This window comes from Centruroides sculpturatus, unplaced genomic scaffold (assembly GCF_000671375.1).
Source record: "Centruroides sculpturatus isolate CEXI.00-Female unplaced genomic scaffold, Cexi_2.0 scaffold811, whole genome shotgun sequence".
Taxonomy (NCBI): Eukaryota; Metazoa; Arthropoda; class Arachnida; order Scorpiones; family Buthidae; genus Centruroides; species Centruroides sculpturatus.
This window is the reverse complement of record NW_019385134.1, coordinates 77,996-92,679: the sequence shown is the minus strand read 5'-3', so window position 1 is coordinate 92,679 and position 14,684 is coordinate 77,996. Positions and strand designations below refer to the sequence as shown.

The window sequence follows — 14,684 nt, the reverse complement described above, 5'->3', positions numbered from 1 at the left end:
GAAGAAGAACTACAAAGCAATGGTGAATGACATGATCAAAGCATATCAAGATCTGGGGTGCAATATGTCTATGAAGGTACAGTACATATGATGGACTCATCTGAACTACTTCACAGAGTTGTAGTGACGTATTGAATGAACATGGCAAAAGATTCGATAAAGACATTTCTACTATAGAAAGGCATTATGAAGAGAAGTGGATACCTTCTATTTTAGCAGATTATTGCTGGAATATCATTCGAGAGAAGAAAGGTTGTCAATACAAGAGAAAAAGTGATGTGCATTACTATATGGTGGCTCATTTTTTGTCACTTTTCTGTAATTGCTCATGTGAAATAAATGCTACAAAGCGAATACACTAAGATTACTGTGTTATATGCTAGATCCCAACCTCCCTTAATGTGATGAACTTAATAACATCATAAAAACGCTGATTTTTTTCTTGAATTTCAGCTAATGTGTCCTGCACTATATCAAAAACATAAAGAAAAAATAAAATTGTGATTACTCATAAACTATCCCTGACAGAAATAAATTAAAAACAGGTTTGAATTCAGTGCTCGAAGTACAACTAGGCCCACAATGCATTTTTTCAGAAATAGAAAAAAGTGTTTTTTTGCAGAACAGTGTTATTTTTATAATATTCAGATTAAATAAAGATTCTATTTATCAATCTCTTAATAAAATCATATTAAATTTTCTATAATGATGAATGAATTCATATAAAACTTAGTCATGCATCCAATTAATCAAACTGTTCTTTATATATAAACAATAAATATGAAATAAATTTAAATTTAACATAGAAAGTAGCTTCACAATGAAACATATTTAAGGTATTTTCAGTCATTTTACAAAAATTGAAAAATTTGAATAGTAGATTTTATTTTAGGCATATTTTTGAAATTTAAATATCAAATAGAATTGTTTACGTAATATGCAAATAAATTAAAAATACATTGATAATTTAAGAATTTCTAAATAATAAAGTAATTATAATTTTATTATGATACTTCAACATAATTATTTGCAGAAATTATTTTAAACTCAAGAGTACACAAGGCTGTAATCTCTAACATATATATGAATGGTATTGTTAAAGAATGGAGAAAAATAGCCAATGCTGGCATATATGCTAACAATATATTAAAAACAGGTACTTTATATTGATGACCAAGACCTAATAAATGAAAATAAATATTTTTTATAAATGGCACATCAGAAGTAAAATTTGCATTAGTAACAAGTGTATTAAACAAATCAACACTTTTAAATGCTTAAGATATATCAACTATTGTACAAAAACAAAAATACATGCAACAAAAAATTAACAACTATATTGGTATTGTCAGAACATTAAACCATATTTTCAAAACCCAGTCTGCTCCACAAAAAGACAAGATCCATATTATACTTGCCAGATTAATTCTCATCCTCTATTCACATGCATGGATATTGAACCAATAAAGACAAATTTTTAGATGTGTTTCATGTACAAAACAGCAAATTGTACAAGAAAAATCAACAAAAAAGAAAGTTTGAAGGAACTTAGAGTATCATCTTTATTGGACTGTACTGAAGAATATAGAAATTTATAAATCCAACACATATATAGAATAGGTACAGGCAGATAATCGAAAGGAATTTTAAATTGTAAACCTCATGATCAAAGAAATAAAGACAAACCCCTGAGAAGATGAAAGGAAATTAATAAGTCCTAAGACATAATACTAGTTAGGGTAATGATATATTTGATATTACATACCTCCGAAACCTTTAACCGATGTGAATAAATTTAACATTACTAACGTTTTCAGACCCCTCCTGGGTCCTTCTACAGGTAAAAATCGTCAAACTAACCATTCGTTTCGAAAGAATTTTTCAAAACATCGAACAATAGAACGGCATCACGTGTTCCATATTCCCAAACGTAAAAGTTTCCACGTCATAGCGGAGGCAATTGAAAATATTTTTCTTTTTATTTTTTATATAATTACTGTTGTAAGATCTTTTATGTTAAGCAAAAAACACATTATATGCATACTGTCTACCCTTTCGTCCTCCTTGCTTAAGTTTACGACTTCCTTAATCTTCCTGTTGCATTAGGGCTTGCCAAGCCAAAGATAGAGAGATTTCATCCTTGGAATTAATGGGTGATGAATCGTTATATGCCCTGTATATCTTATCTGCTCTAACCACTTGAGATGGTCTGCATGTGGGGGTGGTGGTGATTAACTTGGCATTTGAGAAGTCTGCTACGATCTCTGGATCAGACGCATAAGTGGATAAGGATGTGGAATTAATAATGGATGTGTCAACTTAATAAATGTTCCACATCCTTATCCACTTACGCGTCTGATCCAGAGATCGTAGCAGACTTCTCAAATGCCAAGTTAATCACCACCACCCCACATGCAGACCATCTCAAGTGGTTAGAGCAGATAAGATATACAGGGCATATAACGATTCATCACCCATTAATTCCAAGGATGAAATCTCTCTATCTTTGGCTTGGCAAGCCCTAATGCAACAGGAAGATTAAGGAAGTCGTAAACTTAAGCAAGGAGGACGAAAGGGTAGACAGTATGCATATAATGTGTTTTTTGCTTAACATCAAAGATCTTACAACAGTAATTATATAAAAAATAAAAAGAAAAATATTTTCAATTGCCTCCGCTATGACGTGGAAACTTTTACGTTTGGGAATATGGAACACGTGATGCCGTTCTATCGTTCGATGTTTTGAAAAATTCTTTCGAAACGAATGGTTAGTTTGACGATTTTTACCTGTAGAAGGACCCAGGAGGGGTCTGAAAACGTTAGTAATGTTAAATTTATTCACATCGGTTAAAGGTTTCGGAGGTATGTAATATTTAGTAAACTCTGGTGTGTAGTTGTACGTTATTATTAATATGATATATTTGATATTTGTGAATATGTCCATTTTATTATATTTTAAATATTTTAAATTGATATATAAAAAAACTTTTTCTTACCTCATCAAAAATATCACAGACTCGATATGGGGGCCCTCTTTCAGAAACGAAAGTGTTAAAAAACATACAGTCAAGCACCTTTGTAACAAATTCGCTATCTGTTAGACCCCTCTGACCTAAAAAAGCTGCCTGTAAATAAATAATGTATAATTTAAATAGTAATAAAAAAAATTCTATTTTTTTACTGAAAATAATATCTAATAATAAAAATACATTACATAAAAATATTCAAGTACAACAATTTAATGTTAGTTACAGTACTACTAACATTATAATGCTGTACTTAAATGTTTCTAAGCAATGTACTTTTATGAAAGTACTTTCAATAAATTATTACGAAACAAAAGTTATTGCTATTACTAATAAATCAAATGAACAAAATTTATTTAATATAACCAAATTTTATTACTATAAATCAGACTTTTAGTTGCTTTATTGGTATTACATTCAAATTCCTCAATTATTCTATTATCCCATATTTTTGAAAAATATTTAATAATAAACACTTAAACAGAAGGCTTCGCGGGACAACTTCTCTCAGAGGATTATTCAACTCATTCACAGCAATGACGGAGCCATCCTTGTGAAAATCCCTTTAGTCCATTACATCAGGAACTGGACTAACAGCCATAACATCCCCACCAACAACCACACGACCCAAAACCCAATGCCCTCCGATGCCACCGTCTTCAACATGCACATTGATGACCTTCCATTCCAGGACTCCTCCCTTCCGGACCCAGTGATTCAATCCACCTTTTACGAGTGGGCAACGGTACAAGATCTCTCTACTTTCCTGGCCACCGACGGCTCCAAAACTGACACAACTGTCACGGCAGTGTTCGTCGACTACACCACCAACACTAAAGCCCATTACACTCTACACCATGAGGCCACCATTTTCACAGTGGAGGGTTTCGCTATTCTTCGCGCGCTACAACATGCTACTGAGACTAATAGCAACATCACTTTGTGCACAGTCTCCAAAGCTATCCTCACCGCCATCAATGCCCATCACGATAAGTCTTCTTCCATCATCCACATCATCATAAGCCTCATCAACAGACGTAACAAAGACAAACTACAGATGCGTCTCGTTTAAACCCCAGCTCATAAAGGGATAACCGTAAACGAACAAGCGGACAAACTTGTTAAGAGTCAGCCGTACGACACCAAGAAAACCCATTATATTACTCCGGAGGATTACATCAGCATTATAAACAACAAAATCAAACAGCAAATGGACAACAAATGGTATAACTTTCCCAACCACACAGACTATCAATGGCTCATCACCGGCAGACACATCCCCATCATGGACTATACGAATTGTTACACTACTATCCTGATACATCGAGCCAGGACTAATTCCCTCATCACTAACTCCTTCCTCCATAAACGTAACTTGAAAAATACTGATCGCTGCACCTTCTGCCCGACAGAGCAGGATACAACGATACATCGGTTGGATAACTATCATCAATTTGAACCTGTTAGGAAAAAAATTCTAAACAATAACAATATCATTCGTCACAAAATCTTCAAGATAAGCGATTGCCTTAAATTCACGCCCATCGAGATTTGTATACAAAGTATGATCACCTTTTTCACAGTCTACAAGCAGACCTATAATTACTGAGGAAAACATTACTTTCGCCATCTCTCACCACCACAGGGAACAATAGTCTGTGTAACTCAAGCCCAACGACTACGATAATACAATACAATAAACACTTAAACTAATGCTTAAGATTTAACTGATGAAAAAAATTTAATAGTTTGTAAGAACTGTTTGCAAATATATATTTCTGATCTTAATAAATTATATAAAAATACAGTAAGACCCCGCTTAATGTGGGGGATGCATTCCTAGATGACAAAGCGCTAAATCAGGGGTGTCCAACCCACAGCCCATGGGCCGCATGCGGCCAAAGGCAAGTTCCAATGTGGCCCAATAAACGTGTAAACAAAACTGAAAAATTTTAAATTTCTGTGTAAATAATTTATTTAATTCATGGCATAAACTCAAAAAAGAAGTTTCACAAAGCCGTAAACCTTTATTCATATTTTATTTTTGAGTTGAAAGGAAATATTTTCAAATACTTAAAGACGTATGAACAAGGAAGGATTACTAAATAAAGCTGGAGTTGTGACTCAAAGGATTATAGCCCCAAATTTGGAGAAAGGAGGGAAAAGAGAGAAAGGAAAAAAGATAAAAAGTAGTGAGAAAGGTTAAATAGATCTTCTGTTAAGCAAATATTAACCCTTAATTTTCTAACCTTCCTCATTTCTTTATCTTTTGTCCTTTCTCTCCTTTCCCTGCATTTGGGTCTATAATCCTTTAAGTCACAACTTCAGATTTATTTAGTATTCTTCCAACGTTGCAAGATTTGGCTACATATTATTTATAAATATATTAGTTGAATAAAAATGCACTTTAAAATGGTGTTTCGTCGCTTTTTATTAATTAGAGACTCAAATAAAACAAATATTTGTGTTTTTCAAATAAATTTTCATTTGTCTCTTTTATAATAAATGAATTTATCTATTTCTAAGTTTCAATTTATCAGTACACCTTTATTCTCCTAGTTCATTGATTGAAAAACACTTTCTAATACATTTGTAAAAAGTTTTGGGGAGATAGTATCACCCTTTTAAGAACGTTGGTAACTTGAAGCAAGCGAACTTTTGCGCTTGTCTCTTCATGCCTCTTGCCCAAAATGGAGACCCATTTTGGGCAAGAGGCATGACCCATCTTCGATTTGCTGACGATGTAACCATCATTACAGATAGCCCTTCAGAGATCCAGGACATGATTCAAGAGCTTGCAAACAAAAGTAAAGAAGTTGGTTTAAAGATGAACTTGAACAAAACGAAAATACTGTACAACGTACAACGAAAATACTGTACAAAAAAACGAAAGTACAACAGTTTTGTATGTGAAGAAACACTACTAGTAGATAACATGGAATTGGAAAAGGTAGATGCTTACATTTACCTGGGACAAAGAATATCAATCGATGGCAACATCAAGGAGATAATAAACAGATGTGTAAAACTTGACTGGAGTGCTTTTGGTAGGAATAGTATAGTCTTGAAAAATCAACAGATGCCCCTGTGCCTGAAATGCAAGGTTTTTGATCAGTGTGTCTTGCCAGTTCTCACTTATGAATCAGAAACTTGGACTCTTAGAAAATCAGAGATCCAAAGATTACAGACTATCCAAAGGAACATGGAAAGGTGTATGCTTGGCATAACAAGGAGAGATCAGAAACGTATAACGTGGATCAGGAAAATGACAGGAGTTACCGATATCATCGCTAGAGTAAAATCCCTCAAGTGGCAGTGGACTGGATATATTGCAAGAAGAGCCGACCATCGCTGGACATCTAAAGTTCTTGATTAGATAACAAGAGATCGAAAACGACCAAGAAAACATCCTCACACTCGGTGGGTTGATGAGATCAAGAGGAATCTTGGCACAACATGGAAGCGAAGTGCTCAAAACAAAAGATTCTGGAAGAGGCTTGGGGAGACCTTCATTTTGCAGTGGATTGATAACGGTTGATGATGATGATTTATTTCTACGTAAAAATTGAAAGTTTCAGTAAAAGTAATTTTTTAAAATATCCTTTTTCGTAATAAAGTTTTAATATTTATTATTATAATCTAGACATGTTAATCCTTAAATATACTTGTATATTGGGCTACAAGTANTTTCTACGTAAAAATTGAAAGTTTCAGTAAAAGTAATTTTTTAAAATATCCTTTTTCGTAATAAAGTTTTAATATTTATTATTATAATCTAGACATGTTAATCCTTAAATATACTTGTATATTGGGCTACAAGTATATATTATATATACTTGTGGCCCAAAACTCCTTCACTTCATCAATGCGGCCCAGATAAACAAAAAGGTTGGACACCCCTGTGCTAAATGAAACAGTGTTAAACAAGGTCATTTTAACATAGAGTAAATAGGGATAGGAAAACACATGACCAAACATAAATAAATTTTACTTTAAGTTATTTTTATATTGATTTGCATAATAATATATGTTAAATATATGCACACAAAAATGTAAAGTTCGTTTTTTGTGACGAAGGTCCTGGCTCTTCTGAAATTCGTGTTTTTTTGTGATAAAGTCGTGTAGTTTTCATTTGTTGCTTTATTTCTTTTGTTAAGCAAATGTTGGCAGCAGGAGATCACATCCAAAATGCGTTGTCTTACTTTTGCACTCCTTTCAAAATCTGAATCATTTACTACAATTTGATCAATGATTTCAGTTATTGTTACCAAATTTTTACTAAGGAAATCTATAGTGAAATTCTTTGGGTTCTTTGTTTTCAGAATCTGTTTTCCAGTTCTACATGAATTCCTTGTTCTGCCAGTTCTTGAAGGTCATCGTTGGTAAGACTGTCACCAGAAACTGCAGTAACTCCTCAATATCCAGCTCGTCTATATCTCCTAGTCTTGCTATATCAATTAGGTTGAGTTTGGTCAACCTAACAATACAGCAATAGGCTTTTCTCATTGAGAATTCTTGGATACCTTCAGCCCTAACTTCTTTCACACTTTGTTCATGCATTTATCAGTTAATTCTTGCCAAGCAAATCCAATATTGCCTATGGCATCCATGATGTTATATTTTTTTCCAAAACTGCAAACAAACAAACATAGATTTAAAGAAAGTACAACACCTTTTTGCCACCTTTTTCTGATTGGTTTGTGTTCGCAAATAATCATATTATATACGAATCAATGGAATGCAACGATAATTTAAATCAGCATAAATTTTGAGCTTTTTTTAGGCTTCGAACAGACCGCATTATATCGAATCAGCATTAAGTGGGATCTTATTGTATATAAAAAAGATATTTCTTATCATATCTTTATAGAAAACAATGCACATATTGCAGATAACCATGAAAAGACAGAACAGTTTACCAAATAAATTTTGCGAAGTTCTTAGATAAATTTAGCAAGTTAGACCTTAAAAGACAAATGCTAAAGAATCCCAAAAATCTTCAAAATATCTGGCTTGAATTCCTACAAGATTAATAAGATACAAAAACTAAAATCCATTAATAAGATACAAAAACTAAAATCCATTCATAAGATACAAAAACTTTTTCCAATACTGCTTTATGTAAAAAACTTTTTTTGGAAAATACAGTAATTTGGTTTATTCATTTGAAATTAAGGCAATAAAGACTTAATCCAATGAAAAAATGTATATTTTGATTTTGAATATTAAATTTTTATTTTCTTGTAAAAGGAGTTCAAACTAAACAATTTTATTTTCTTATATCATGTTCAAATACTTTCAGTCACGGATTGTATAACTTTATACTAATTAGTATTAACAGCTTTAGTTAATTTTATAATATAATTTTTTTACCAATTTACTTCATATTATAGTAATGGTTTTTAAGAAATTCAAATGAAATGTTTTAACTTTAAAATCTATAAACCTTACTATTATTTTTTTGACATTAAACAAAAGAAAATACTGCTAAATTTAGGCTACCAAATACCATTTATTCAAAATATTTTTAATTAGAATTTGGTAAGCATCAGCTTAAATGAGAATAATGAAAAAGTTGTACATACAAATTAAATTCTGTACAGAATTAAATAAAATAAAAATTTTAAATATAAAATTACAATATATATAACTATTTTAAAATAATATATTTTTTTACCTTCTTCCAAATTTTAACAAGCTCTTAATTTATTTATCTTTTTAAAGATAATTAGTAATTAATTTAACCCTTTAAAATCAACATCCCGAAAAACCTCGGGCAAGTTCCATAGAGTTTCATAAAACTCGGTACTTTCGGCCCTTTCCCAAAATTTTTTTTTTTTTTGAATTTTTAAAATGTTTTTTAGGTCCCCAAATTTTTTCAGAATTTTTTGTCCGCGCGAAAAAATTTTATCGCGATTTTAATGAGCCTTTGTTAAGGCTCAATTGTTTTTCAATGGGAGTTTTTTATCAAATTTATTTCATGGTTCCTAAGTTGTAGCGCACGGATTTTTTTTCGGTAAAGTTATTAAAAGCTGCTTTTTGATGTCAAAAACGACCTCCGATAGTTTTTTAATTTTTTTAATTAATATATTTTATTTTATATTAATTTAATTAATTAGGGGGGTCGGAAATCGCAATTAAAATTTCAATTTTTTAAAAACATTTAAAAATATACGATTAATTCACCTTCACCCTACTTTAAACCCTTGTCCTCCCGAGACGTTTATGAGAATGCCCCGGGAAATCCGACTCCAGCTGTGTTCAAGGTCACCCAGCTGTGTAAACAATAACTCATCGGTGTTATATTTCACAGAAAGACGAGACAAAGGAAAATAAAGTTTGAAGCTTTTTCTTCAAAATTAACGCATTTTTTTCGTTTTTTTTCAGTTTAAAGTATTTTTTATGTTTAATTAAACATTAGCATTAAAAATTACAGTGTACGCTCCGGCGTATTTTTACGCCGGTGGTAAAGAAAGGGTTAAAATGTTGGGGACTCTAGTAAAGCAATTTTATTGATTTTTTAGTGTTTTTAATTTTCTGCTTCAGTTCAACTTAATAAAAGAAAACAATATATAAGATCAGATTAAAATGAAATGTAGAAATATTTTTGATCATATAGAGAATTTCTCTTGATCAACAATCAACACAAAAACCCATAATCTAGGCATATGTTATCTGGAAATGATACAAACATTAGTAAAATTAAAAAATCATGATACTTTATTTAATACGTAAATAGTCATAATTGTAAAGTTATACTGAATGCTTTTTATAAATATATATAGTATATATTTGGATAAAAAATGATTACATAAAAAAAAATACCATACACAAGTAAGACAAATGACTTTCAAAGAAAGAATACTTTACACAATGAAGAATCTTATGATATAATTTAAAATTATTTTAAATTTTCAATTAAAATTTCTGCTTTCACTTCTTTAACAATAGTTACAGAAATTTATGAATTCTATATAAAAGAAACATATTTTAATATAACTACAGCTTTTTAATAGTGTTTGTATAGTTGTATACAAAAAATGAGAATATTTATTTCAAAATTTGACAAAAAAAATTTTCAATATGTTAAAAAATATTAGACAACTGAGTCACAGTAACCTCAAATAAAAGAATCATAATAATATGAGTAAGGCCATGGTTCATTGAGTTTTAGCAATGTAAAGGAGTGCTTCCTTGCAGAATTCATGAGATAAAAAAATTAAATTTTCTTGTCTCATGAATTCTGCAAAACAGCACTTTTGTACATTCTGAATTATGTGTAAATACAGGCAAACTGTTAAGTTCTCAGCGTGACTTACTTAACAGTATTTTTGATGGAAACAAATAATGCAACATGACAGATTAAATTAAATCTTTGATAACTTTACCACAATGAATGATACAGTCGGCTCCCCTATAACACAGGTTCCTATAGTTCGGATTCCTATATCATGGCGAAAAAATTGCGACAGTATTCGTACAAACATGCTACAAAAACTCCTATAATTCAGTAAAACGTCATTGCCGACTCGTGTCGTGACGGGATTGGTCGAATCTAGACCAATAGCGGATATTGCACAAACCGTTGACTTTAAACGAGCAGCGGACCTACTAAAAACCATTTATTATTTAACGTCCATAAAAATTATATTTATATTAATGATGTCTCCAAAGTTCAGTGAATTTTTCGCCAAAAAAATAATTTATCAGGAAGCACGCAAGCCGCATTCGATGACAAGCTCCACGACGAAAACAAGCTTAAGGAATGGCGTAGTCGAACGGTGCACACTTGGTAAGTAATCCTACAATTTTTTATTTATAGCATAGTTTATATGGATTATTCCCAAAAATTTATACATATTTTGGAAATGTTGAGTCGAATTAGTCTAGAATCTATTAATTTTATGGAAGAAAACCTTTCAAACAGCCATAGTCCGTAAACTGCATACGTGCTGGGCTGTGATTGGCTGGACTCGTAGAAAATGGATTCATAAAAGCCGGAATGTATCTACCATGTTATGGGGGGGGTCGACTGTATTTTGTACTGTTTTGTTCAGACAGAGTTGAAGGACAAAACAGCAGAAAGCATGGTCTGATTCAACAAAACAAAGTTGGCACATACTGCTGAGAAAATAGGATCAAACTGAGCAAACTAAAGTTCAAATGAGTCCAACATCAACTCTATTCCCAATTTAGCTTGTCAAATTATCATCTCTCCTCCATCTGAAAAAATATCTGAAAGGAAAACATACAGGCTATGGAAGAATGGTAAAAAACCAAAGTTCCAAATTTTTTTAATGAAATAAAAATTTTGGAACACTGCTGCATGAAATGCATTGCGACCAAACAAGAATAAGTGTATTGAATAAATTAAAATTTGCTTCTTTGTTAGGCTGAGAACTCATCAATCTGCCCACATATATACCTTGTTTCTTGTATTAATGTTATCACTCTGACTAATTCTGATATTTCTTAAAATATTGAAAATTTATCAACAGCTAACATTCCTATTTTTAATATAAACATCCATTTTTATTATCCTTTAAAATTCATTTTAAAGGATATTAATTCATATTTAAACATTTATATAAGCATATATCAACTAATTAATAAATAGGAATAACTACCTTATGAAAAGTAATAAATGGTTTTGGATGTATACGTATAATAGTAAGACAGGAACGGTATCCTTGTAATAATTGTGCGAATATACGTAAAAAAACAGCACGTATTTCTTTATCCTGTAAAAAATGGAAAAAATTAAGGATGAAAACTTTTAAAAGTATATATTGAAATATTTGGAAAGTTCTTAAAAAATAATATATATTCTAAATAAATCCAACATTTTTTTGAATATGTAATTATTCAGTTCATATTCAAATCAAAAGTTTTATTAATTAAATGCAATAATGCAGAAAAATGACCAAGTTTAAATTTAACTTATTAAATAATCTAATAATTGGAATAATATGGCCTGTAGATATTAACAGATAATAAATTATCTTTTAAATTTTTAAATTTTAAATCTGGTAAAAATAAGTAATTATTAAATTTGTTAATAATCTAAAAATAATCTAAATTTAGTTAGAAAATCAAGAAATAACTTAATTCTGATATATAAATGATCTTTTAATTTATATCACTCAATAATAATAATAATAATAACTCTCCTGTGGTCACCACCTGGTCGTGGTGGTAGAGCCTAGTAATTTTACTGAACCATAGAGCAATGCAGGCTGGAGCACAAACTCCTGAAGCTGAAACTCCTAGGAGCAATGCAGGCTGGAGCTGAAACTCCTAGGGACACCCATGCCAGTAAGGTCTATGGGGAGAAATGAAGCTAAGAGTGACCACACCCACATTCTGTGGAGATAATTATTATGGTAGTAACCAGATCAAAGTGTGATACCAGCTCGGACGTTGCCCGTGTTAACAAGGTCCGCATTCATGGGTTAGACAGAGGCTCACATTTGAAAAATCGGCCACAGTCTCCCTTGGTTACCAGTGGTAAAAGCAGCGCTGGCCCAAGCATGGCTACTGCAATGCCCTCAACAGATGTGAGGAATCAACCTAGCTTTGGTGTTTCTGTGGCAATGCATCCACAGACCACAAAGGCTGGAAAACCACGCCAACAAATGAAATGGACAACAGAAATGAACGAGTTTATCATCCGTACTTACTACACCATCACAAGACTCGAAACAACAACTACAGCATACAGACAACAACTACACCATAGATTCACACAACAATGTCCTCACCTCACTGTCACCAAACAAAGGGTTGTTGATCAAAAAAGAACAATTATACACGACCACCTTATCCCACAACCAACACTTGAACTTATCAAACAACAGGTTGCTGATCAAATACATAAACAGACAAAAACATTTAACATTAATGAAGATCACGTAACCTGTCAGGATAATCCAGCAACAAGCATTGATAATAGCACACATACAACAACTACCATTAATGTTACTATAGACACTTCCTCATCCATCACTGATAACATAGATATAGATTTAGTTAATACACTCTCACTTATATTTCAGGAAACACTCACTAAATATACAAGCACAGATCCCACATAAAGACCACAAATACTGAAAATCAACATGTCAAAGGTAGTAGGAAAAACACTAAATTATGTAAACACTTACTTACTACCAAACTACATTCATTCAATTTCTACATTTTCAGACATTCATACATTAGTTTATGCTGGGGCAGTCACAGTAGTAACAGGCCATTGACTCAAAACACAATTGCAGACAAACACACACAAAACATAATTCTATCACAAGCCTGCCTGGCAGAGAAGAATAGAAACACAAATAAATGACATTAGACAGCAATTAGGCAGGCTGACACAATACACTAAAAACAATGTAACACCCAAATTAAACAAACAACTCAAAAACATTTTCAAGAACATTTTAAGTTTACTAATTACCAATATAACAGGCTGACAAACTTTCTGCTGTGAAGAAGGAAATGCATCATCAGCAATCATTAATTCTGGCCTTAATATCTGAAACAAAAAAATTTTAATTGCCATTCACTGATAAAATATTTATTTAAATCAACCAAATTCATTTAAGAATTAGTATCATTAAAATCACTTTAGATTGTTTACATTTTATTAACAACAGTTATTTTGAGAATAAACATTAAATTACTAATTTATGTTTATTCTAAAGATAAGTGTTAGTAATTATTGAAGTGTAACACAAATGTTGTCAAACTCCAACAACCAATTAATATTTTAAATAGTAAATTGTTACTAATAATGAAATCAATAAAATTTTGAATATTAAAATATCAAATTTTTGTCTGATTAATTTTCTATCATTTAAAGAAAATGGAACAATTATAAATTTATAAAAGTAACTTAAATAGCTTTTTTATTTTTAAATGTTTTTATATACCATGTGTTTAAAATTCCTATTTTAAAACATTAATGCTTTACTATAAATATTTTTAAAATGACACTGAACATACTATAAAAAGACATCTGTAATGCTACTGTGACCATTGGGTCTGTATCTCTTTGATACCACGTCAGGATGACAACACTGTATCTTTAGATCGATACAGAGACCACAAGTAATACACATAAATAATTTACATTATTTAATCATCAACTTTAATAATAAACTTACCATACAAAGATGAGAATAGAGCTGAGAATGTAAGGGCTCTGGAAGCAATGGTATAGTTACACATTCAGGAATATTAATAGAACCCCCATCCAAGTCAACTGTTATTACATCCAACTAAATTTATGTAAAGAAAATAAAACTAAAATTTAATACAAGTTAAAAAAAAGCAATAAGATTATATAAATTAAACATTTATTGTTATCAATTCTGACAAAATGCATACATTTTAGTTATAAAATAAATATGAAATTATTAAAAATCAATACACTTAAGTTACAGAACATTATTATAATTGAGAAATGTTTTAAACTATTTAAGCTTAATTTTGGAGTAAATTCTTAAACATTAATTGTAGACAAATGATTCTAAATAAAAATGTTATTCTTTTTCAGAATTAATTATTACAACCATACTAGGAACACTGTGCCTTTGTTGTACAAAATTAGTAATTACAAAAGTATTGTGATTAATTACAACAATGATAATAATATGA

General features: G+C 31.0%; 1 protein-coding gene across 2 annotated transcripts in view; it reads right to left on the bottom strand.

Annotated features, from left to right (window-relative positions):
- LOC111635244 (myotubularin-related protein 13-like) overlaps positions 1–14,684 on the bottom strand; it is a 152,489-nt gene that overhangs the window by 84,613 nt on the left and 53,192 nt on the right. For both annotated transcript variants that reach the window (XM_023380151.1, XM_023380152.1), the window contains exons 8-11: positions 14,192–14,305; positions 13,483–13,560; positions 11,654–11,767; positions 2,997–3,125 (exon numbers count right to left, since the gene is read on the bottom strand). In XM_023380151.1, coding sequence (XP_023235919.1) covers positions 2,997–3,125; positions 11,654–11,767; positions 13,483–13,560; positions 14,192–14,305 — 435 coding nt within the window. The remainder of the gene's footprint in view (positions 1–2,996; positions 3,126–11,653; positions 11,768–13,482; positions 13,561–14,191; positions 14,306–14,684) is intronic.